The sequence below is a fragment of the Panthera leo genome, chromosome B3, assembly GCF_018350215.1.
Source record: "Panthera leo isolate Ple1 chromosome B3, P.leo_Ple1_pat1.1, whole genome shotgun sequence".
NCBI lineage: Eukaryota > Metazoa > Chordata > Mammalia > Carnivora > Felidae > Panthera > Panthera leo.
In genome coordinates, this window is record NC_056684.1 from 41,137,839 (window position 1) to 41,162,081 (window position 24,243).

Sequence of the window (24,243 nt, forward strand, 5' to 3'; positions counted from 1 at the left end):
ACTTTGATTCTCACATTTTAATTTATTATTCTCTTTGTTTGCTTATAGATTGAAGCTGGGCAATACTGCACTTTTGTTATTTCTACGGATGGCTCTGTCAGAGCTTGTGGTAAAGGCAGCTATGGAAGACTGGGCCTTGGAGATTCTAATAATCAGTCCACTTTAAAGAAGTTAACATTTGAACCTCACAGGTCCATTAAAAAGGTTTCATCTTCTAAAGGATCTGATGGTCACACTTTAGCTTTTACAACAGAAGGAGAAGTCTTCAGTTGGGGAGATGGTGATTATGGGAAACTGGGACATGGAAATAGTTCAACACAGAAATATCCCAAGCTTATTCAGGGCCCTCTGCAGGGAAAGGTATGTGCTTTCTTTTTGTATTTAAAAATAATTAGATGCACTGTGCTATAAGGATGGTATCTTTCAGATTTTGATGTATTCTTTCCGAAGTGGCACTCTACCCGCAAATCCTTTGGCTTATCTTTTGTATGTTTGCTTTATGGTTTACAAAACACTTTCACATGCAGTATTTAATTTTAATTCTCACAACAACTTTGTTAAGGTAGTTATTATTCTCATTTCACATGAGGAAACTGAGAATCCTCCATTCAGCAAATATTTGTTTAGTACCTTCCAAGAGCCAGGCAGTGTTTTAGGTAGTTGACATAACAGCAGTGAACAAAACAGACAAGATCCTTGCTCTCATGGAGCTTTAATCTGTGGATAGAGATAAAAAATAAGTAAGCACATAAAATAATTTCAAATAATAGTAGGGAAAAAAATGAGTAATGTAGTAGATACTAACTTGGGTGAGGTGTGATATTAGATAATGAGGTCGTAAGGTTAAAGGAGGTGGCGTTTTAATAGAAACCTAAATGAGGCTTTTAGAGTGGTTAACTAACTTGCCTAAGGTCACACACGAATAATTAGCACCATTACAAACTGAACTTCGATCTCCTCTTCTTTTTTTTTTTTTTTTTTTTTTTTCTTTTTTTAATGTTTACTTACTTTTGAGATAGCGTGGGAGCAAGCTAGTGGGAGAGGGGTAGAGAGAGGGGAGACAAAGAATCTGTGCTATCAGCACAGACTGTGAGGTCATGACCTGAGCCGAGGTCAGATGTTTAACTGACTGAGCCGCCCAGGCACCCCTAGACCTCGTCTTCTTATTTCTGTTTTACCTTTCCTTAAAGGTATTTTCCTTCAAGGTATTCCTTAAAGGTATTTTCCTAAACTTATATGCAATTATATGGATTCCTCCATTTTAAGATTGCATTCTTTCCACAAAAGTTTTTTTTATATAAAATCCTTTTAAAGTTTCAATTTTTATTTTATACCAGAATTACAAGTGGGCACTTTTACTTCATAGGAGATTGTCTGACAAGGTTGGCTATCAAATGAATTTTACTTTATTAGAACTTTCAGTATTTTAACTTAGACATCAGCCCCAAAGCAATGAGCCTTGGAATGTTCTACTTGACAACATAATGGGATACTTGATAAGATATTGAATGTGGAGCTCTAAGATTTTCAGACAAATACTACTTGAAGTTGCGTTTTTCTGGTCTTTCCAGCACCTTCTTTCTTCCTTAATTCTAATGCTGTAAAAATTTTTTTACTTCTATTCCTTTTAATGTCCCATTTTGCAGTGGAAACATTGCCAATTAAATATAACTTAGTATGGACATCATAAAGGAAAAATGTTCCAAAAAGTAAATTACTTTTACAGATAAAAATTTCAAAAGTTTTAGCATATTGTCTAGAATATATTAGGTGCTCAGTATTTTTAATTGAATCTAAACTTTAAATTTTCTAAAGTGAGTTCAAATTTTTGAATATTGAAAAGATGCAGAATAATTAGTATATTTTTTCTGTTAAATTACTATTTGATTAGTGTTAAAAGGTATGATAGTGATCCCCCAATTATGTTGCTTATAATCTTATTCCCCTGATTCTACTCATCAACTATATAGCTAATTGAGGGTAAAGAGATAGTGTTAGGAGTTTAATTAATGTAAGCTTATATACTGCTTAGATCTTTCTGCATTGGTAATAGTCACTGTGTTTTTGAGTTATCCCTATTATGTAATGAATTTTTCTTGATTAGCCAGGATTGGAGGTTTTATGTTAACATTATATTTAAAATTTTTTCATTGTACATGAGCATTCAGCCCCAGCCAACTCTTTGAGTAAAAACTTGGTTGGTGTGATACCATATCCTTGCAAGTGATTAGATTAATATATTCAGGGCTCCTGCTAGCCTTTACAGTGCCTTTGCATGAATTAAGGAAAGTTACCTTCTCTGAGTGGAAGCCACGTTTCATGGGCTGGGAAACAGAGCAGAGGCTATATTTCACCACTTTCTTGACCCCAGGTACTTTTGTCCTGAGCACAGCCTCTACAGCTGTACATGGCAACTTCTGGATAAGTTGTGAATATCAGTATCTCTGAAGTCTCTGTGCATAAGATCAAATATGAACTATATATTTTAGCATATTCATGTTCTTCATCTTGGCGTGCTTTGTGTGCTGTGTAGGTAGTTGTTTGTGTGTCTGCTGGATACAGACATAGTGCTGCTGTCACAGAGGATGGTGAATTATACACATGGGGTGAAGGAGACTTTGGAAGATTAGGTAAGATTTTTTTAAATTGCAGTTACTCTCACAGAAAAATAGAAATGATGGTTCCTAAGAAGTAGTGAGACTAGATTTAATAGGCAAAAAAATTGTTATTTATTTTGTTAGTTTTAGCTCAGAGGAAGATAGTTTTTATATAGTGAATACCTGGATTCTAGTGCTGACATTTAAGCTGTAATTAAATCCACCAGGCATTTACTGCGTACCTATAATGAGCAGACACTGAAGGATTAAGGGGTAAGACACTTTCAGGGGTAAGAAAGATACCATCATGATCCTGAAGTGTGTAATCTAGTTAGTAGTGAAAACTAGTTGACATGAGCATGATCCTAGATAACGTTAGACAAGTGTTGGGAGAGGAGCACATATAGCATATTCTAATTATTCACTGAAGGGACTGGGTCTCTCAGTGTGAGAGCAGCCTAGAAGATGAGATGAGAAGATACTAGAAATGATTCTTTCTTATTTAATTTTACTTTGAAAATACCTCATTTCTGTCATTAACTTAAAATGTTTATTCTACCTGTGAAGTAATGGCCTAAAGAAAAAGAGTTAACAACATTATTTCTTTGTTGTATATGTTTTATCCAAGGTCATGGTGACAGTAATAGCCGTAACATTCCAACATTAGTGAAAGACATTAGCAACGTAGGAGAGGTTTCTTGTGGCAGTTCACATACAATTGCTTTGTCTAAAGATGGGAGAACTGTATGGTCTTTTGGAGGAGGAGACAATGGTATGTAAAAATTTATTTATTGATAACTTTGGGCTTGTTTTCTTGAGATTTCAAAAAAATTTACTTTTCTGTTGTACATGCCTATTGTAGAAAAACTCAATATTAAGGTGAGCAGAAATTTAAATTTAAATGAACTGTTTCAAGAAATGTTGCTATAGCTGTTGTTAAAACTTTCATAGATGGACCTCTAAATGATATATATTTAAATATGTACATATATTTCCATATGGATGTCTTTTTTGAAAACCAAAGCAGACTCATATATACCTTAGCTATTTTATAACCTGTTGGTTTTTATCTAACAGTATTTTTTAAAAATGTTTATTTATTTTTGAGAGAGAGACAGGGTGTAAGCGGAGGAGGGGCAGAGAGAGGGACACAGAATCTGAAGCTGTCAGCAGAGAGTCTGATGCAGGGCTTGAATTCACAAACCGTGAGATCATGACCTGAGCTGAAGTCAGATGCTTAACCGACTAAGCCACCCAGGTGCCCCAAAATAGCTCAATGTATTCTTTTATGTGATTGTAACACAACTTAAAAAAAAAAATCAGTTTATTATTGTTGAGTATCTGGGTGGTTTCCAAATATTTTCCTGGATCAAAACTACACAACAATAACTAAATCTTTGTCTACTTTTTCACAACTACCAGCAGTGTGAGATTGCTTATTTCCCCATATCTTTCAACAACAAACCATGGGGCATTAAGATTATTTAAAAAAATAATTTCAGTAGTGAAAATGGTATCATTTAATTAGTATTTCCTTGATTCTTAGGTTGAATTTGTTGTTGGCCATTTGTTTTTCTTCTTTAGTGATTTGCCAAGTCTTATATTTCAGTAATTATTGGATCTGTTCAAAAATTAATAATAGATACATACACAATCTTGTGTAGAATGTATTTATTACATCGGCAAATTTGAAGTTAGAAATATGACCATCATAGTGGAGAAAGAAAAACAGTTTTCCATGTCTCTCAAAGTTGTTTTAATTACTTGAAATTAAGATTCAGAAGCCTGTTGGTTGTTGGTTTCTATCTTGTAACAAAAACATTCATTTGTTCACATATTCTGCTGTCAGAAACTTAAGAGTTTTGCACATCTGTCAGGTACATGATGGAAAGATGAGCAATATTTGCCAAAATAAATACTTAGGTAAAGAATAGAGGTTCTTTAAAACAAGTAAATTTTTTAATTTGAATGTGTGTGTGTGTTTTTTTTAAATAGGCAAACTCGGCCATGGCGATACTAACAGAGTGTATAAGCCTAAAGTTGTTGAAGCTTTACAAGGAATGTTCATTCGCAAAGTTTGTGCTGGGAGCCAGTCTTCACTTGCTTTAACATCAACAGGGCAGGTAGGACTAAGGGATGAGCATAAAAAGCTTAAATTATTTCAGAGGAGTAAGTAACTAAAAAGTAATAATCATAATTAAACTTTAAAGTTAAAAAATATATTTTAAAGGCAGTCTACTGAAATGAAATATTTTCTCCTGTTTGAAGAGGTGGAATATTTGCAAAGGAATCAGATTTTCTCACCTGTCCTGTATGATCCAGATAAACCTGCCCTCAGCCTCCTGTTCTTTGTATAAAACCTTTTTAGCACTCAGCACCCCTTAAATGTTTTCCTAAAAATTATGGTTAATGGGAGAAAGTGCAAATAGATCTTGTTGGAACCAGTGATAGGAACTAAGAAGGCAAGAAGGTGATCAAATAGAGAGGGCAAGGAGAAATTTCCAAGTGGAAAATAATCTGAGGGGATAGGTATTTGTAAGAAAGGGTGTGTCAGGCTTAAGGTGGTCAGAGCTTTAGAATACCTTTATATAAACTTTTGAACTTCTGTATGCATATTTTGATTTCTGTTTTTGTTGGTGTTAGAGAGGGTCCAGGTATGGTGATAGATTGATGATAATTTCCTTCTTATCCATCAGCAGTGACAGTGAAAAAGTGAGCTGACCACTCATTTTCTCTCATGTCAGAATCCATTATGTGCCAGGTAGTGGTATAAAAATGTTTTGTGACTAATTCACAAGACAGATGAATAGCAAAGTTGAAATTAGCATATAGTTTAATTATTTTTTGAGGGTCTAGAATGCCTGTGTCCTAAAAAATTGAACTATTCATTACCCTGTATTTCATTACATTAGTCATTTGTTACAATGCTGGATGCTGCCTTAAAATCTGAAATTTCTCTTGCACATCTTTGTCACTACGGGTTTTGTGGTAAGAATCTGTGAATTGAAGACAGCAGATGCTCACTTGTTTGATGTATAGCCATAGTCAAATCACAGACCTCCCTGGATCATCATGTGGTTCTTTTGTATGAAACGATTAATGATTTCCATTTTGCTTACAAATGATCAGATAAGGTAATTATGTTTATTGAAAGTTTGTATAAATTATCAAGTACTATTCAGCTATTAGTTGATAATACATTTTACTACCTTGAAATCCAAAGGAACTTGTAAGTTAGTTGTGAGATAGAATAGTTGTATCATGAATACACGAAGTTATGTGAAATCAAATATATATACTTAGGAAAAAATAAAATAAGAGAGAAATACTTTTAAATGGCAAGGATACTTCTGTTTACTGTTACAGTTGCTAAGCATAAGGTGATATCTGCTTTTCCCTCAGTCCTCTTAGGCCACTTCACTGCTGACTTCCCATCGTATTAAGTGTGATTCTTATGTTGAAAAATACAGTATGTATTTTTTAGACAACAGAGTCCCTAAATACAGGCCAAGTGTTTCTTTATCTGGTGTTCAGCCAAAGTAACTTGGCAAGAGCAAACTCTAGCTATATGTGTCTTATTGACAGTACTGTATTGTACTTGAGTGATTTAGGAGATTTAGAATGACTTTGACTACATATTTTTTCATCTTACTTGTGTTTAGTTCTTAACCCCTCCGAAGATATACCTTTAATTGTACAGGAATTTTGTTCTTTCTATCTTTGTCTTAAGTAGTTTTCTAGCAACTGGTACAAGTATTTGCTGCTCATTTTTTGTTTAAGAGGTTTAATCTCTCAGTAGTCTTTACTAAAAGAATTGCAAGACAAAAAAAGTCCCAAACCTGGTGGCGTAAGGGTTAAAGTCTCTATGACATTACCACAACCCACCGAAGGGAAAAGAAGGTCATTTAGTTTGCTAATTGTTTTGATTTGGGGTTGCCAAACTGGCAGTCATTCACCCTTTTATCTTCCTTGTCACCTCACCTTTCCCCCAAGCTTCTTAAATCAGTCAGTTGTTGTTGTAGTAATTAGCCAAAAAAAAAAAAAAATGCAGATGTTCAAAGAGAACTGTGTGGACTCCTGCTTCATGTGGCCATCTTTGTAAGTGATCATTAAAATTCTTGTAACAATGAGGTGTGGTGGTTTTTAACTAAATTATAAACATCAGTCTTGTGATTTATATCATTCATTTTATATGTTTATACCTTGGTCTAGTCAACCAAGAAATATTTGTTGAGACCTGCAGAGTGAGAAACATGAAGAAGTTAAGATAGCAACAGTACTTCTAAGCTAAGATTCTTCTAAGATCCTTCCATTTTTTCTGTGACCAGTTATTTTTCTTTTCAGTTTGGCTGCTTGTCTGCGTATATAGTAAACACTTAAAAACAGCACAACAAGTAACTGAAAATCCTTAACAAGTCAGTAAATATTATTTTTAACAACAGAAAGTTATTATTTAGTATCAAACCACACTCTTGTTTAATAGATGATATTTATTTTTAAACAGTGTAAGTCTTTGACCTAGTAACACAGGATGTAACATGTAGTGCTGTTCTGTTTGTTTCAGGTCTATGCTTGGGGCTGTGGAGCTTGTCTGGGTTGTGGTTCTTCAGAAGCTACTGCTTTGAGACCCAAGCTTATTGAAGAACTGGCTGCCACAAGAATAGTTGATATTTCTATTGGAGACAGTCATTGTTTGGCTCTTTCTCACGGTAATGTTACTTGTTTTTAAAAGAAATAGTATTAACTATTACCTTCTATAAATGTATTACATTTAAATTTGGCTTTTCTTGTGTTCTCCATTTTGTTTTTAGATAATGAAGTTTATGCCTGGGGCAATAATTCGATGGGGCAGTGTGGCCAAGGAAATTCCACAGGTCCTATTACTAAACCAAAGAAAGTGAGTGGCTTAGATGGCATAGCTATTCAGCAGATTTCTGCTGGAACATCACATAGTCTGGCATGGACTGCTCTTCCTAGGGATAGGTAAGAATGCCCACGTTTAAAAATGCTTGTGTTCTAATAACGACAGAAACACCAATAAAAGCAAAAATAATTATACTCTGTTCATAAAAATGACCTTCTGAACATTTCTAGTATTGGTATTTTTACTATCAAAGCAATGACATCTAGAGTTCTTTTGATTTGAATGTTGAGGTTAGATATGTAAGCAAGAAGTTTATACCCTGTATTTAAGATATTTTCTTAATTTAAGTGTCTTCTAAACATTTTGAATTCCTTCTCTGTCTCTAGATAAGGATTTTAAAAATTAAATGCGTATTAAGAGGAAGTTACATTAAAATAATTTAAATTAGAACTAGGCTTTATTCAACAGTTGATCAGCCTCAGTGGCCTTTATGTGGTTGGTTTTTGAAAAGAAATTGGCTGTACTTCTAAATAAAAGAAGTTACTTTTGTAGGAATTTAGCTTTTTCCTGAAGTGGTAACAGTATCTTATTAGATAATCAGGTAGGTGAGTTTTAGACAGTATTAGTGTGAATTTTAAGGAATTTTAGGGTTGTTTGAGATACATATTTTCTTATGCATGTGGGCTAATTTAAACTTGACATGTATTATATTTTCATTCTAGACCTTTGATTCAGATGGGTTTATTAGGACATTCTAACCAATTAAAAACATTTATAGATATTTACCTTCCAAAACAAAAGCTAAAGATATAATAAATTGATTATAAATAATTTTCTATTAACATTAAATTTGCAACTTTCCACTTCATATGTAGATAATTGGTTCTCAAGATCCTGACAATGTTCACAAGAGTCATTAGGTGTTGTTGTTTTAATAGATTTCAGTTTATCATTATATAGAGTCAGGCTGTTTTTCTTAATATGAAATATACATTGTATAGACCCTTAGAACTAGAAGCCTATAGTAGGTTATGTGACTCAGCCCTCTGCCTTTAAGTGAGTGAATATCCAACCTTCCAAAGCAGTTTGTGGTTATATGTTTTCTTCTTGAAGAACTCTAGGGATGGCAAGTGCTTGGTTTTCCTTGGTTGCTAAAATGAAGGGTTTTAACTTTCATAATCAAGAAGATCTTCTGTATATCTTATTGAAATCTTTCAGCTTTAGTAATGGTTTAAATTTTGTTTTTGATCATGTGTGAAAATTCCCCTGTCAAGTCTGTTACATGATTTTCTTCTTCCTTCTAGACAAGTTGTTGCGTGGCACCGACCTTATTGTGTAGATCTTGAAGAGAGTACCTTCTCACACCTGCGTTCTTTTCTTGAGAGATACTGTGATAAAATAAACAGTGAGATTCCCCCACTCCCTTTCCCTTCATCAAGGTATGTTATATATGTGTATATAAGGGGTGTGTGTGTGTGTGTGTGTGTGTGTGTGTGTGTTTGCCCATGCGCATGCGCACGCCTACACCTATTACTCATTTTGAGTTTTGACTTACTGTTCTTTTTGTCCTATTCTGCCCTCATTTATATTAAACTCCTTTAAAATCTAAAAAAGAGCTAACCTTCAGGTACTTACTGATAATAACCTTAAAGAAAAATTACCCATAATTGCACGAATCACGTTTTAAAAATCACTATTGCTCATAATTTGACAAAATTTTTAAAGAGAAAAAAAATGTTACCCAAACTGGGTAGAACATGTTCTTTTGTAGATCAGAAGTTCATAGTAGTTTGTTTGGTTTCAGGGAACACCACAGTTTCCTCAAGCTGTGCCTGAAGCTGCTTTCAAATCACCTTGCTCTTGCGCTTGCGGGAGGGGTGGCTACCAGCATTCTTGGGAGACAGGCAGGTCCACTTCGAAATTTGCTCTTCAGACTGATGGATTCAACTGTCCCAGATGAAATTCAAGAGGTAAGCATATAGGACTTGGAATCTGTCTCTCCAGACACATCTTTCCCTGAACTTGTTGCTCATAAATTCAGTCATATATTGGAAAAATTCAATTGGATGTTCTTTCCCTTACTCCTATTTTCTTGGTGGGAGTAAATGTTTTTGGTTAACTCATCCTTTAGACAAAAGTCAGATGTTATCTTTGGGAAACCTTTCATTCCCTGCTCTCCTGCCAGGTTAGGTTTCTCCTGTATATGTTTTCATTGCATCACAATGTTTTGGAATTGTCTGTTCACATACAGCTCCTTTTCTATCAGAGGATGAATTTCTGAGGGCAAGGACCCAGTTTTATTTTTTTATTATGGTAGAATACATACAACTTAAACTTTACTATCTTAACCATTTATTTTTTTATTTGAGAGAGAAGGAGCATGTGAGTGGGGGAAAGGGGCGGAGGTAGGGGAGGGGGAGAAAGGGAGAGTGAGAGAGATTGAATCCTAAGTAGGTTCTCCGCTCAGCTCAGAGTCCAATGTGGAGCTTGATCCCATGACCCTGAGAAACATGACCTGAGCCCAATCAAGAGTCAGATGCTTAACCTACTTAGCCACCCTAGTGCTCATAAGCCATTTTTCAGTATATAGTTCAGTGGTGTTAAATACATTCGTAATATACAACCATCATCATCATTCATTTTTGTAATTCTTTTCATCTTATAAAATTGAAATTCTACACCCACCAAACAATAAATCTTCATTCCACCCTCTCTCCAGCTTCTGGCAACCACCATTCTACTTTCTTTCTCTTTGATTTTTGACACTCTAAATATATCATGTAAGTGGAATCATTTACTCTTTGTCTTTTTGTGACTGCTTATTTCACTTAGTGTAATGTCCTCAGAGTTCATCCATGTTGTAGCCTGTGTCAGAATTTCCTTCCTTTCTAAGGCTTAATAATCTTTTGTACGTAAATATCATATTTTGCTTATCAACTCATCCATCATCTTTATGACCTTGGATTAGCCAATAGTTTCCTAGATATGACACTGAAAGTACAAGCAACCAAAAAAAAAAAAAAAAAAAAGAGAGAGAGAAGTTGGACTTCATCAAAATGAAAAACATTTATGCCTCAAAGGAATATTATCAAGAAAACAGACATACAACTCATAGAATGGGAGGAAATATTTGTAAATCATATGTCTGATAATACTCTAGTTTCCAGAACATATAAAGGATCCTTACAACTCAACAATAAAAAGGATGAATAACACAACTTTTTAAAAAAAATTTTTTTAGTAACCCAACTTTAAAAATGAGCAAAGAATCTTGAGTAGACACACTTTCAGAGAAAATATGCATATAGCCAATAAGCACATGAAAAAAAAATGCTCACCAGTGTTAGTGATTAGGGGAATGCAAATCAAAATCACAATGAAATACTGCTTCAAACCCACTCAGTGGCTACAATCAGAAAGACTGACAATAGCAAGTAAGTATTGGTGAGGATGTGGAGAAATTGAAACTCTCTTAGTTGCTGGTGGAAATGTAAATTGGGACAGCTGCTTTCGGAAGATAGTTCCTTAAATAAACATTAAATTACCATATAATGTAGCATTTCCACATCTAGGTCTATACCCAAAAGAATTTTCACTCAAATCTTTTACAGGAATGTTCATAGCAATATTACTCATAATAACCAAAAAGTGGGAATAAACAAATGTCTGTCAACTCATGAATGGATGAGCTAAATGTGGTATGTCCATGGAGGATAATATTATTCAGCCATAAAAAAGAAAGAGGTACTGATACATGCTACAACATGACTGAACTTTGTGAACATTGTGCTAAGTGAAAGAAGCCAGTCACAAAAGGCCAAATATTACATGATTCCATAAATATGAAATGTACAGAGTAGCCAAATCCGTAGAGAAAGAAAGTAAATCAGTTGGTTGTTAGGGGTTTGGGGGAGGGAGAGATGGGGAGTGACTGCTAACAGACACAGAATTTCTTTTGGGGGTGATGAAAATGTCCTAAAATTAGAAGAGGGGTGATGGTTGTACAACTCTGTGAATATACTAAAAACCACTGAATTTTATACTGAAAAAAGGTGAATTTTATGACATGTGAATTAGATGTCAATTTAAAAAAAAAAAGCAAAAAAGATAACCGATTTTTCAACTTGAGAGACATATCCCTGGCATGCAGGTAGAAGAAATACTAACCTGGTGGTGAATGGGAACTTTGAGTTTTTAATATTTATCAGAAATGAGGTAGTGTAGTATTTTTAAAAGGTCAAAAATCACTGGAATAAAATAAGGAAAGTGAACGTTAAAAAATTATCTTTAGAATTGTTTATTTATTCCTTGAATGTCCTTGATATCTACTCTGTTAGGAGAGTCCTTAGGAGATGAATTCTCTCAGAATGTGTACGGGCCTGTTTCTGTTCCTTATCTCTGAAACTTCTAGTAACTTAATCCATTTGTAGCAATAATCATTGTTGCTGCTCTTTTTTGTTTCTTTTTAAATGCTTTATTTTGAGCCATTTGTTGACTTCAGGAAAAGTTGCATAAAATATGGTTTTCTCACTTAGCTTCATGCTAATACCATACATAACCACAATACAATTATCAAAACCAAGAAAATAATATTGGTTTAATACTATTCATTACCCTAAACAGCTTATTAGAAATTTTATCATTTTCCCACCAATGACCTTATTCTTTTGCAGGAATCACATTCAGTACCCCATATTAGAGTTGATGTTTCTCCTTAGTCTTCTGCACTGTTTTTTCCTCATTTTTTCCTTGTCTTTCATGACCTAGACAATTTTTGAATATTGGTCAGTTATTTTATTGAATATCTATCTCTTATGTTTTCTTATGATTGGACTGAGGTTATACATTTTTGACAAGAATGCCACAGAAATGATGATGTGTCCTTAGTACATCGCATCATGGGGTTCATGGTACTGATATATCTTACTACTGGAGATTTTGACCTTGGTCAGTTGGTTAGGGCGTTGTCTGCTGGGTTTCTATATCCGTCAGTAGCTTCTGAGAGAGGGTAGACAGGAAAAATATTCTTTGAAAATGTCCTCAAAATGAAGTAGTTTGTGAGTTGAATATTTTCACGAATAGTTGAGAGTGTAGTATTCTGATCTAAATCATTTTCCTGTAAGAATTCATTCTCTTGTAGAAGTCATTGTCTTCTAGTTTTCAGTGTTATTGTTCAGAAAAAAATGCATTCAAATTTTTATCCTTTGTATAGAAATCTGTTTTCTCTATGGGTTTTATAGCAAATTCTGTTTGTCCTTTGTGTTCTCATGTTTCAGTTGATGTGGATCAGTTTATACTTGGGTGGACCTTTTTAATTTTGAAACTCATCGCCTTCAGTTTTAAGAAATTATCTTGAAGTATATTGTGTATTGATTTCCTCTTCATTGTTTTCTGTCTCTCTGGAACCCCTTATTATTTAGGTTACTAGACATCCTGGACAAGTCCTCATAATTTTTCTTTGGTTTTCTTTCCTGTTTTCCATTTTTTCCCCTCTACTTTATGAGGAATTTAATTTTATATTCTAACTCTTCTAGTCAGGTTTTTTAAATTTCTTCTTTTGTATTTTAAATTTATAAGAGCGCTTAATCTTCAAGTGTTTATTTTTTCTTGTCCAACACCCTCATTTTACTGATAAAGAAGCTATAGCCCTGAGAAATTATGAGGCCTAAGATAATGTAGCTATTCTTTTTTTAAAAAAAAAAAAAATTTTTTTAACCTTTATTTTTGAGACAGAGAGAGACAGAGCATGAACGGGGGAGGGTCAGAGAGAGGGAGACACAGAATCTGAAACAGGCTCCAGGCTCTGAGCTGTCAGCACAGAGCCCGACGTGGGGCTCGAACTCATGGACCACGAGATCACGACCTGAGCTGAAGTTGGACGCTTAACCGACTGAACCACCCAGGCGCCCCTGTAGCTAGTCTTTATAGCTACCTGAACATTTGTTGGGTTAAGTTCTTCTCATTTTAAAATTCTTAACCTCAGGGCGCCTGGGTGGCTCAGTCAATTAAGCGTCCAACTTTAGCTCAAGTTATGATCTCACAGCTCACGGGTTCGAGCCTTGAGTCAGGCTCTGTGCTGACAGCTCAGAGCCTGGAGCCTACTTTGGATTCTGTCTCCCTCTCTCTGCCTCTCTCCCACTCACATGTGCATGTGTTTTCCTTCTCTCTCTCTCTCTCTCTCAAAATAAACAAACATTAAGAAAAAATTAAAAAAAAATTCTTAACCTAAATGGCTAATCCTCAGGGAGACCTTCCATGAGCCCATAGGCCATGTTAATTACGTGTGTGTGTGATTCAAGTTTGTACTTTCCCTATGTGACTCCTTTCACACTTGTAAAAACTTGCTCAGGATCTCTTTCCCATTAGACTGTATGCTTATGAAAGCAAGGCTTTTGTCTGTCTTGTTCACTTGTGTCTACAGCACTTTGCAAAGAGCCTTACCAGGACCTGAACTAAAAAGTCAATACTAAATATTTGTTGGATGATGATTAGCTCTTAGTGGCAAATTCAAAATATGTATCCTAGTTTACTTAAAGACCTCTAAAGGACTTGCATGCTTTCTTTTTTCATGTCACTTTTTCAGACTTCTGTGATCTACTTTCTTTAGACTTTTGTGATCCTAATAATCAGTGCATTTTATTTTTCATGTATTTCTTTTAAAAAGATAAGGACTAGGTCAATAAATACACTTTTCTTTTTTGATACTAGGTGGTAATTGAAACTCTGTCAGTGGGAGCAACCATGCTATTACCACCATTACGAGAACGTATGGAGTTACTTCATTCTCTTTTGCCCCAAGGACCTGATAGATGGGAAAGCTTATCTAAAGGACAGGTGAGCCTTTACACTGTATCTGAGTAAACCAGTAATATCACACACACAAAAATAGAGGGAAATAAAGCTAATCAATTGCCATGTGTTCGTGGAATAATTCTTGATGGGTCTAGTAAATCCTAATATTTAATGTTTTCTGCTGGAAGAGTTCCCAGAATTCTAATGAAGGTGAAGCAAATGATAATTTATTAAATGATTTGGGGCTAGTTATTAAAATTTCAAAATTTGTTACTTATATTGTCAAGCCAGAGACATTTTATAATGTGTTGAGTTGAAATCAAGGTCATGTGCTACTGTTGGTTCCATGCCCAGAATGTTATGTGAAATTTCTTATATAAAAACTAAAAGATGACTGTGAAAATATATTTGAGGATATAAATATGCTTATTTCCATTTTTAATATTACATTATTAATATTATATACATTAAAATAAGTACATTTTGCTCAACTCAAGTAGAACAATCAATTGTAGAGTTGTAGATTTCAGGGAAAAAGTGGTTCTTACTGGCAGTATAATCCACCGATGACTCCAGTGAGTATTTTTTACTAGTTTAGATTTCAGTTGATTCATTTGAAATATTAGAATAAATAGTTACATTGATAATTCTGTAGAACAATGTGTAGTGTAATTTATCTGGTAACATTTCCTATTCTTAAAGTGCTAACTAAAATCATTATGCAGAGAATATCATTTTGCTTAGAGTTTGGGTATTATGTATTATTGTAAAAAGGAATAAAATATTATTAGTTACATTTTTAAAATTGTATTAATGGGATAGCTTTTCTTTTTTAAAATTTTTTTAAGTTTTATTTTATTTTTGAATAAGAGAGTATGAGTAGGGAAGGGGCAGGGAGAAAGAGAGGGGATCCCAAGTATGCTCAATACTGCCAGAACAGAACCCGAACAGTGGATCATGATCTGAGCTGAAATCAAGAGTCGGACACTTAACTGACTGAGTCATCTGGGCACCGGGATAGCTTTTCTTTTAAATACATGCTTCCTAAAATATCAGGATATTAAATGGAATTTTTTTTCTTTTTAAATGCATTTTAAACTATTTGTACCTATTTCATGGATGAAAATATTTTTCTTTAGAGAATGCAACTGGATATCATTCTGACAAGTTTACAAGATCATACCCATGTAGCTTCCTTACTTGGCTATAGCTCACCTTCTGATGCTGCTGACCTCTCTTCTGTTTGTACTGGCTATGGAAACCTGTCAGATCAACCTTATGGCACTCAGAGCTGCCATCCAGACACTCATCTGGCTGAAATTTTGATGAAAACTCTCTTAAGAAATTTAGGATTTTATACAGTAAGTTGCTCTTTTTCTTTGTAGTAAAAAAAGAATAAAGCTTGGGGTTTTTTGGTTGTTTATTGTTTGTTGTTTTTTTGGAGGCGATAGGGATGGCTTCAGGTTAAGGTATTTTGACATTTAAATATGTATGAAATGAATAAAACTCTGGACTTCACTCCCCCAAAGGGGGAAAACATGTGTCAGATCTTCTGAAATACTGTAGAAGCCAAATGACTTGTAATTGAGAATTCCAAAAAGATTTATTTTAGAATTTTACCAATTTTTTCTGATGTTAGTGTACAAGAATAAACATAAAAATAGTCAAAAGCATTTTGCAAAAGAAAAATAGTGAGGACGGGAATAATATATACTCCTATAGTTACAATGTGGTTGGTACTTACTAAGAATAGCTGGTCAGTAGAAGACAGTAGATGCTATAGTTTTCCCTGTGTTAGGATGCAGTTAATTCTTAAGTATTTCTTAGATCCATCTCCCCCTGCCCCCCGCCATTTCTGTTGGTTCTGACCCACACTATCATGACCTAATGCTAATACCAGTGTTGTAGTTATTGTCACTGTTGCTGGTCTCTGCATCTTACTGCTGGAATAACCTAGTCGTATTAAATAACCTCATTGTATTAAATTAAAACCCCTTCAGGCACTTCATCATTTGGCTTACACACCGCTCCTCTGAGCTCATGGACATGACATGGAGACATGTCTGTCTCCAGCTTCCTCTACTAATCTGTGATTTCTTCAAGGAAGCCTTACCAAATAACCCTATTTAACCATGTAATTATAACTGCATATCCTTAGATCTCAGAGTTACGTGTACTGTATGACTTAACTTTGAATAGTTCATATATTGTTTCATATTGTCTCCTATGCCCCTGAAGGGTCGGGTCTGTATATTCTTCTGTGCAAGTCTTAGTGTTCTATTCTGTCCACATTAAAAGGTGGCTAAGTCAGAGTGACAATTGAGCTTATATAATTTTCTTTCAGATTTAAGAATGTAAATTTGATCTGATGTTTGGCTGCACGTGGAATGGGAACAGTGTCATGGTATATCCATTTGTTATTGACAGAACATTTTTTCCAAAGTTGTAAGGGATATTTATGCTGCATTAAAGTAGTGCCTTTCTCTTAAAGTCAACTGGCTGTCACTGTCAAGTGTGAAGCCCATGGGATTCTTAACACCAGAAATATAGTTTGGTGTGCTTGTCCTTTGGAAGAAAACACCCTCCAGTTACTGTGATTTAATAGTTTTGCCTTCAGCTGTAGAAGCTGCTGCCAGGTAATTAGTTATATATCCTTAGGGCAGTTCCTGTATAGCTGTTACATGTACTTTAGGCCAGAATCTACCCTCTTTGACTAGAGATTTCTTAATGCTTTTATTTGTTCTTTTTTTTAATGTTTATTTATTTATGAGAGAGAGCATGTGGGGGAGGGGCAGAGAGAGAGAGGGGAAGAGACAGGAGGAGAGAGAGAGACAGAGTCCTTGGCAGTGCATGGAGCCTACTTGGGTCGGTCTCTCTCTCTCTCTCTCTCTCTCTCTCTCTCTCTCTCAAAGTAAAGAACTGTGAGATCATGACCCGAGCTGAAATCAAGAGTTGGATGCTTAACCAACTGAGCCACCCAGGTGTCCCTTATTTGGTCTTTTTACAAAGGAAAATACAATCTTGCATTTATATAATTAAACGTGGCACATGCCACAATGATGTGAACGCATTGGACACTACTGAACTGCACATTCAAAAATGGTTAAGATGATAAATTTGATGTTGTATGTATTTTACTATAATTAAAAATAAAATTAACAAGTGAAAATAAATTAAGTAGTGCCTTTCTAATTTCATTAGGGGTGGGGTTGATATGTATGTTATATGGAAATGGAAATAAAATATTAAGTGATTTTGGGCTACAGTCCTAAATTATTTGTCCAAATTTGTCATGTTCCCAAGATTTTAAAATGGTGGTGCTTGTCTCTTTGGGCTGCTGTAACAGAATACCGTAGTCATCCATAGACTGGGTGACTTTTAAACAACATATTTATTTCTCACTGTTACAGAGGTGCTGGCAAATTTGATGCGACTAGCTTCTTGGTTCATAGATAGCCATCTTCTTGCTGTGTCCTCACACAATGGAGCTCTCTGGGGTCTTTTTCATACGGGCACTAATCCCTTCCCAAAGGCCCCGTCTCCAAATACCACCACATTGAGGATTGGGTTTCAATGTATGAATTTTGAGGGGACACAAACATTCAGTCTATAGCAGTGCTTATTTGGCAGCTTATAATGGTGCTTATATAGCAAGAGCCTTAAAATGTTCTGAGATTCTGTCTTGGATATTGTAAACATCAACCATACTTCATGCATAAAGATGTTCATCACATGATTATAAAAAATAAAACCTGGAAACAACTTAAATATCTAAAATGGGTAGGTAAATTACGGTATATATGCTCAAGGGAATATTATGACTTTTAAAATTTATATAACCATGGCTTCTGAAAACAAAATATTTGTGAATCTGCTGGAAAAGAGAAGTCTAAACATAGAATATGCAGTATTGTGAAAAAAATGAAACGGTCACAAAAATCAGGAAAGAAATACACTAAAAAATATTAATAGTGAGTTTTCTTTGGGTTGGCTAAATGGTAATTATAACTTATTTTTTAAAATACAGTTTTGGTATTTTCTAAATTTTTTACAAGAACAGTTATTTATTTATTTATCTATTTATTTATTTATTTTTTAATGTTTATTTTTGAGAGAGAGACGGAGACAGTGTGAGCAGGGGAGGGGCAGAGAGAGGGAGACATAGAATCCGAAGCAGGCTCTAGGCTCTGAGCTGTCAGCGCAGAGCCTGATGTGGGGTTTGAACCCATGGACCATGAGCCAAAGTTAGATGCTTAACTGACTGAGCCACCCACGCACCTCTACAGGAACAATTTTTAAAAAAATATTTTTAGCTTGAACTAATTTAAAACTTACATAAGAGTTTCAAGAATCAAAGAATCCCTTCTACCCTTTAGCTAAATTAGCTTCATCTATCTATCTATCTATCTATCTATCTATCTATCTATCTATCTATCTCTCTATCTTTCTAAATAGTTTGAGAGTAAGTTATAAATGCCCTCCTGGCTCTTCTTAAGCACGTAAGCATGTATTTCTTAAGAAGGGTATTCTTTTGCATAACAGCAGAACAATTACTGAATTCATAAAATTTAACATTGATACAGAACTATTATCTAATATACAATCCATATTCAGATTTGTATAAGTGTCGCAATAATGTGCTTTATAGCAACCCCTTCTCCCAATCCAGGATCACACTATATTTAGTTGTTATGTCTCTTTAGTCCACTTCTTTTTTTTCCTGCCTATTTTTTAAGTATAATTGAAATCATTTATTTCTTTTATAATCATAACCTAATTTAATTTTGAATAATTGTGTTCAAGTGTTCATTTGTGTCTTTTCACGGTATGTGGAAACAAAACTTTTTACACAAGAGGTATGGAAAGCAACAGCATTAAAATGTTGAAATATGTTGTCTGTGGATCTTACATGGTTTTCTCAATTTTCAAAGTTTCTGTGGTGAAACGTGCATTACTTTTGTTTAAACAGTAAAACAAATTGAAATTGCTTGACAAATCTTGCTATCTAATAGCTAAGAACAATAGTGCAAAGATTTAAAGATTGATAACGGGAGAAAGGAGACAGTGGCTTCTTAAGTCAATCATTTATGGTAGGACATTACTTTTATTTTTAAGTACTTTGGATTTAATCTTCTTTTATGTATCATCTTAGGATCAAGCATTTGGAGAGCTAGAAAAGAATAGTGATAAATTTCTACTTGGAACATCATCTTCGGAAAACAGTCAGCCTGCTCATCTTCATGAACTCCTGTGTTCACTGCAAAAACAACTGCTGGCATTTTGTCATATCAATAACATTAGTGAGGTATGTGATTCTTTGCCTTTTATGATGATCTCTCAGGGACCTTGAAACTCAGATATTTGGGTAACTATGATATTTCTGTACCTTGAATGTTTTACAGTAGTAATATAGGAACTTTTCTCCCCTAGAACTCAAGCAGCGTGGCATTGCTTCATAAACACCTTCAGCTCTTGTTGCCTCATGCCACAGATATTTATTCACGTTCGGCAAATTTGCTCAAAGAAAGTCCTTGGAATGGCAGTGTTGGAGAAAAATTAAGAGGTGTGTTTGGTACTAGATTTGACATTTAATCAGTGATTGTAAAGCAAGAATTCTTAGCCTTTCCAAAGCCTTAAGGGAGCCTGAAACCTCTGAATGGAATAGGAATGATCTTGAATCTCCTTCCTATTGAAGATCCTTTTGATTTTGGTTTGGGGGTGATGGTAATAGTGATTGATATGACTGATCTTAAAAGATGTTAATTGGCATGAAAGAGCCCTAATTTATTGTTTTTAAATTTTTTAATTTTTTTGAGAAAGAGTGCATGTGAATGAGAGCATGCCAGAGCAAGTGGGGGAGAGGCAGAAGGAAAGGGAGAGAGAAAATCTTAAGCAGGCTCCATGCCCAGCGTGGTGGCTGACTTGGGGATTGATCTCAAAACTATGAGATCATGACCTGAACCAAAATTAAGCGTCAGACACTTAACCCACTGAGCCACCCAGGCACCCCCAGAAGAGCCCTAATTTAAAGGCGTTGGATTATACATACTCAAAAAGATTAATTTTAAATGGCATAAAGTGAATTTTTATTTGCTGTTTCTTTACCTTTCTTCAGCATATGCCAAGTGTTCCACTTTCCTCCTGGCAATGCTTTCTTTTTTCTTGGTTTCTTTGTAGTCACAATCATCTTTTTACTCTGTCACTCTGTTTGCTTTTTTCCACTTGGTTCCTATAAGTTCCTCTCTCTTGGACATGCCCTTTAATGTTTAAGACTCTCTGAATTTTGCCTTCAACCCTCTTTTCTCCCTAACTGATCTTATCTGGTCCCATTTTCTTTGACTATATGTTGATTCCTGTGTCTGCATCTGGCTGAGAATTCCTTTTTCACACTATTAAAGCCTTTTGTAGTTATCTACTGGGTGTCTCTTCTTGGTTGTCTCAAAGGCAACTAAAATTCAGTATGTCTCTTCACAACCACCTTATTTCTGAATTTCCCCAACTGACAAAAGAAAGAAAGAAACTAAAACCATTGTTTTCTGGACACCTCCATTTTGTTGTTCCATAGGTATTTAAAATTTGTTCAAACAGAGCTCATCTCTGATGATCCTCCCTGCCCCCAAATACGATGAAATATTGAAATAAAATTAATTTAAAACCAATACAGATGAAAAGACAGATGCTTTGAAGTGACCTTGATTTTTTCAAGAAAAGTAAATTCGTTTTAAAAAACATAGAGGGGCACCTGGGTGGCTCAGTCGGTTGAGCGTCTCCAACTCTTAATTTTGGCTTAGGTCATGATCCCAGGGTTGTGGGATCGAGCCCCACATCAGGTTCTGCACTGCTTAAGATTCTGTCTCGCTCTCTCTTCCCCTCCCCCACTCTTGCACAAGCCCTCTCTCTTTCTCTCTCTCAAAACATAACATAAATAAAATAAAAAATAAAACACATAGAATGTAAGTATCATGAGGGTAGGAGTTTTTAGTTCTTTGTTCACGGCTGTCTCCTTTTCACCTAGAACAGTGCCTTGTGTGTTGTAGTCAATGAATATTTCTTGAGTAAATCTGAAAATGAGGATAAACTTGTGAATGAGAAATTCATAATGCATTTTAAGGGAAGCAGCTTTAATCTTTTGAATGTGTTGGCACAAGGATATGTGTGTTTTCCCACAAAGTTTCTGCTGGTGGTACTTTCTGAAAGTGAGCAAATACTAATACCACATCAGCTGCCACATAGATGTTTGACAAAGAATTACTGAATTAGTGTGCCCCTGTTTTAAGCTAAAATAGTATTTCTTAGGTTTTTTCTTTTTAAAGTTTGTTTGAAACAATTGATCCATGTTGAATTTCTTACCTTTCATAGATGTGATATACGTCTCAGCTGCAGGGAGTATGCTCTGCCAGATTGTTAACTCCCTACTGTTGCTCCCTGTGTCAGTGGCACGGCCTCTCTTGAGTTACCTCCTCGACTTGTTGCCACCTCTTGATTGCCTTAACAGACTCCTGCCAGCTGCCGCTCTTTTAGAAGACCAAGAGTTACAGTGGCCTCTTCATGGTAAGTAAGGAGTGTAAAACAATAAATAATGCTTTTGAGAAAAGTTCTTCTTCTTGCACGCATCAGGTAAATCATATCTGTCACTTGGGTGTTTTATGTAATCAAAGGGTAAGGTTGTTATGGTGTAGGAACTTGCAGTCTAAAGGGCAGCTGAAATGGGAAAATTTAAGAAAGGTGCTCATATGTAACAGTGCATAAATAGGGTCTTTATATGGTCATCAGGTTTCAATAGTGTATTTCATTGATTCTGAGACACGTTTTTTTCAAATTTTGACATGGTTGAAATTAGGACATATTTTACATCGGATAATAAGAAAGCATTCTTTCATAGTTCAGTCAGCAGCGTGATGACACATTTTAAAATCAATGGATTGATTTGATTAGAAAATTTTATTTCTTAAATGAAGAGAATCTTTAGTTTTAAATCTCTATTTGACAGTAAAATATTTTATATTTTGGTTGGATATATAGATAACTGAATGTAAAAAATGAGAATCTATCTTTATTGTGCGTGGGTTTTTTTTTAAGGCACCTGATAGAATATATATATACGTATATATACATACGTACATACATACATATACATATATACACACATATATATACATATACGTATACATATATATATTTACACGTGTATATATATATATACATATATATACACATATATAGTGCGTGTGTGCATGCCTATGTATATATACACATACATACATACAGCATTCTGATTTTAGGCATGGCACGTGAATTCACTCCAATTTATAAAATATTGATGATTTCATTCAGTTGGATATAGCTTAAAGTACCATGTCTAGAAAACATTAACGCCATTTTTCCATTGAAGTCTATCATAAGGTCATCAAAGGAGTTTGATTATTGAAGTCTTAAAAACCTTTCAAGTTTAAGTGAGGCCACATGTTTTATTAGAAAGAATCCTGGACTAAGGCATAAAACTAGTGACTTGGTTGTATGATCTTGGGCAAGTTGCTTATAATTTCTTAAACCTTGGTTTCTTCTGGAAGGATTGGGATTGGACAAGATGACACTGAAGGCCTATCTTACTTTAGCATTGTACGGTTCTGTACCAACTAGAGTTAGGTGAAGTTGAGTATCAAGGTTACAACTGTAGCACAGTGTTGATTAGGCTTTATATGGAACTATTCCAGGTTTTACTCTTGTTTTCCTAAAGCATATCAGAACTTGTTAAGATTCATCTGTTTGTATTAGGTGAGTTAGGTGTCATTTATTTTAGATTTCTGCATCTGTATTCTCATAACTGATATTTTTCTATGATTTCCCATTCTTTGTGTCATTTACTACCACAGTTATACTAATCTCATAGCATCTGTTTGGAGTCTTCCCTTTTTTCTCTTTTCTCTGAGATAATTAGTATAAAATAGAGGTTCTCTCTTTTTGAAGCTTTAGAAGACTTTATCTATAAAACTACCTGGCTCTGGCATATGGATAGACTTTGACTATTAATTTTCTTTCCTTAGTGGTTATTGTTGTCATCTAGCTTTTTGTTTCTTCTAAAATTGGGAGTTGATATTTTTCTAGAAAATATAATTTTGTTGTGTTTCAGATATATTGGCATAAAATTGTTCATAATACTCATTAATGGCTTCTTTCTTGCTTGCTTTCTTTGTTTGTTTCTTTATTATTCCCCACATTTAGATATATTGTGGCTTTGGCAAATAATCTGCTAAATAATGCCAAATAACAGATTTACAGTAGTGGAAATTAATGGCTTCTTTAAAGTATTTTAAATTTATTTTGAGAGAGAGAGAGAGCGAGAGAGCGAGCAAGCGGGGGAGGGGCAGAGAGAGGGGAACGGAATCCCAATCAGGCTCCGTACTGTCAGCACAGAGCCTGATGCAGGGCTCAAACTCAAACTTGTGAGATCATGACCTGAGCCAAAGTCAAGAGTCAGACACTTAACTGACCAAGCCACCCATGTGCCCCGCTCATTGATGGTTTTTAAAAATCTCTATTGTGTCTGTGGTTACATCCTATTTTTTATTTCTAATTTTTAAATTTATGCCATCTTTTATTTCTGGATTAATTATGTTAGAGGTTTGTCCATTTTATCAGTCTTTTCAAATAACAAGCTTTTGGATTTGTTGATCTTTTTTGTTTTTCTTTAAGGATTTCATTGACATCTGTTCTTAATGGCTAAGTGCAGTTTTTCTTTTTTAAGTGAAGAGCTTTTAAAAACAGATGATAGTAAGAAAGCATGGGTGTGGATTTCAGTACCAGACAGTTCTCAATTCGGGCCATTAAAACTTAGGAGTCTCTCCCTCCTTCTCCTTCTTCCCTTTCCCTGGTTGTGTGCATACACACTCTCTCTCTCTCTCTCTCTCAAAAAAAAATTTATTGTCATTTTACTAAAACAACTCTTGTATCAATTTTGGAGGGATGAGCTGCCTCAGGTACTCACTTGTA

General features: G+C 34.8%; 1 protein-coding gene across 10 annotated transcripts in view; it reads left to right on the forward strand.

Annotated features, from left to right (window-relative positions):
* Positions 1 to 24,243, forward strand: part of HERC1 (HECT and RLD domain containing E3 ubiquitin protein ligase family member 1) — a 186,294-nt gene that overhangs the window by 57,070 nt on the left and 104,981 nt on the right. For all 10 annotated transcript variants that reach the window (XM_042941773.1, XM_042941772.1, XM_042941782.1 and 7 more), the window contains 13 exons: positions 49 to 360; positions 2,534 to 2,630; positions 3,226 to 3,369; positions 4,593 to 4,720; positions 7,162 to 7,306; positions 7,409 to 7,580; positions 8,766 to 8,900; positions 9,266 to 9,431; positions 14,170 to 14,295; positions 15,393 to 15,614; positions 19,406 to 19,558; positions 19,684 to 19,816; positions 21,613 to 21,804. In XM_042941773.1, the coding sequence (XP_042797707.1) occupies positions 49 to 360; positions 2,534 to 2,630; positions 3,226 to 3,369; positions 4,593 to 4,720; positions 7,162 to 7,306; positions 7,409 to 7,580; positions 8,766 to 8,900; positions 9,266 to 9,431; positions 14,170 to 14,295; positions 15,393 to 15,614; positions 19,406 to 19,558; positions 19,684 to 19,816; positions 21,613 to 21,804 (2,125 nt within the window). The remainder of the gene's footprint in view (positions 1 to 48; positions 361 to 2,533; positions 2,631 to 3,225; positions 3,370 to 4,592; positions 4,721 to 7,161; positions 7,307 to 7,408; positions 7,581 to 8,765; positions 8,901 to 9,265; positions 9,432 to 14,169; positions 14,296 to 15,392; positions 15,615 to 19,405; positions 19,559 to 19,683; positions 19,817 to 21,612; positions 21,805 to 24,243) is intronic.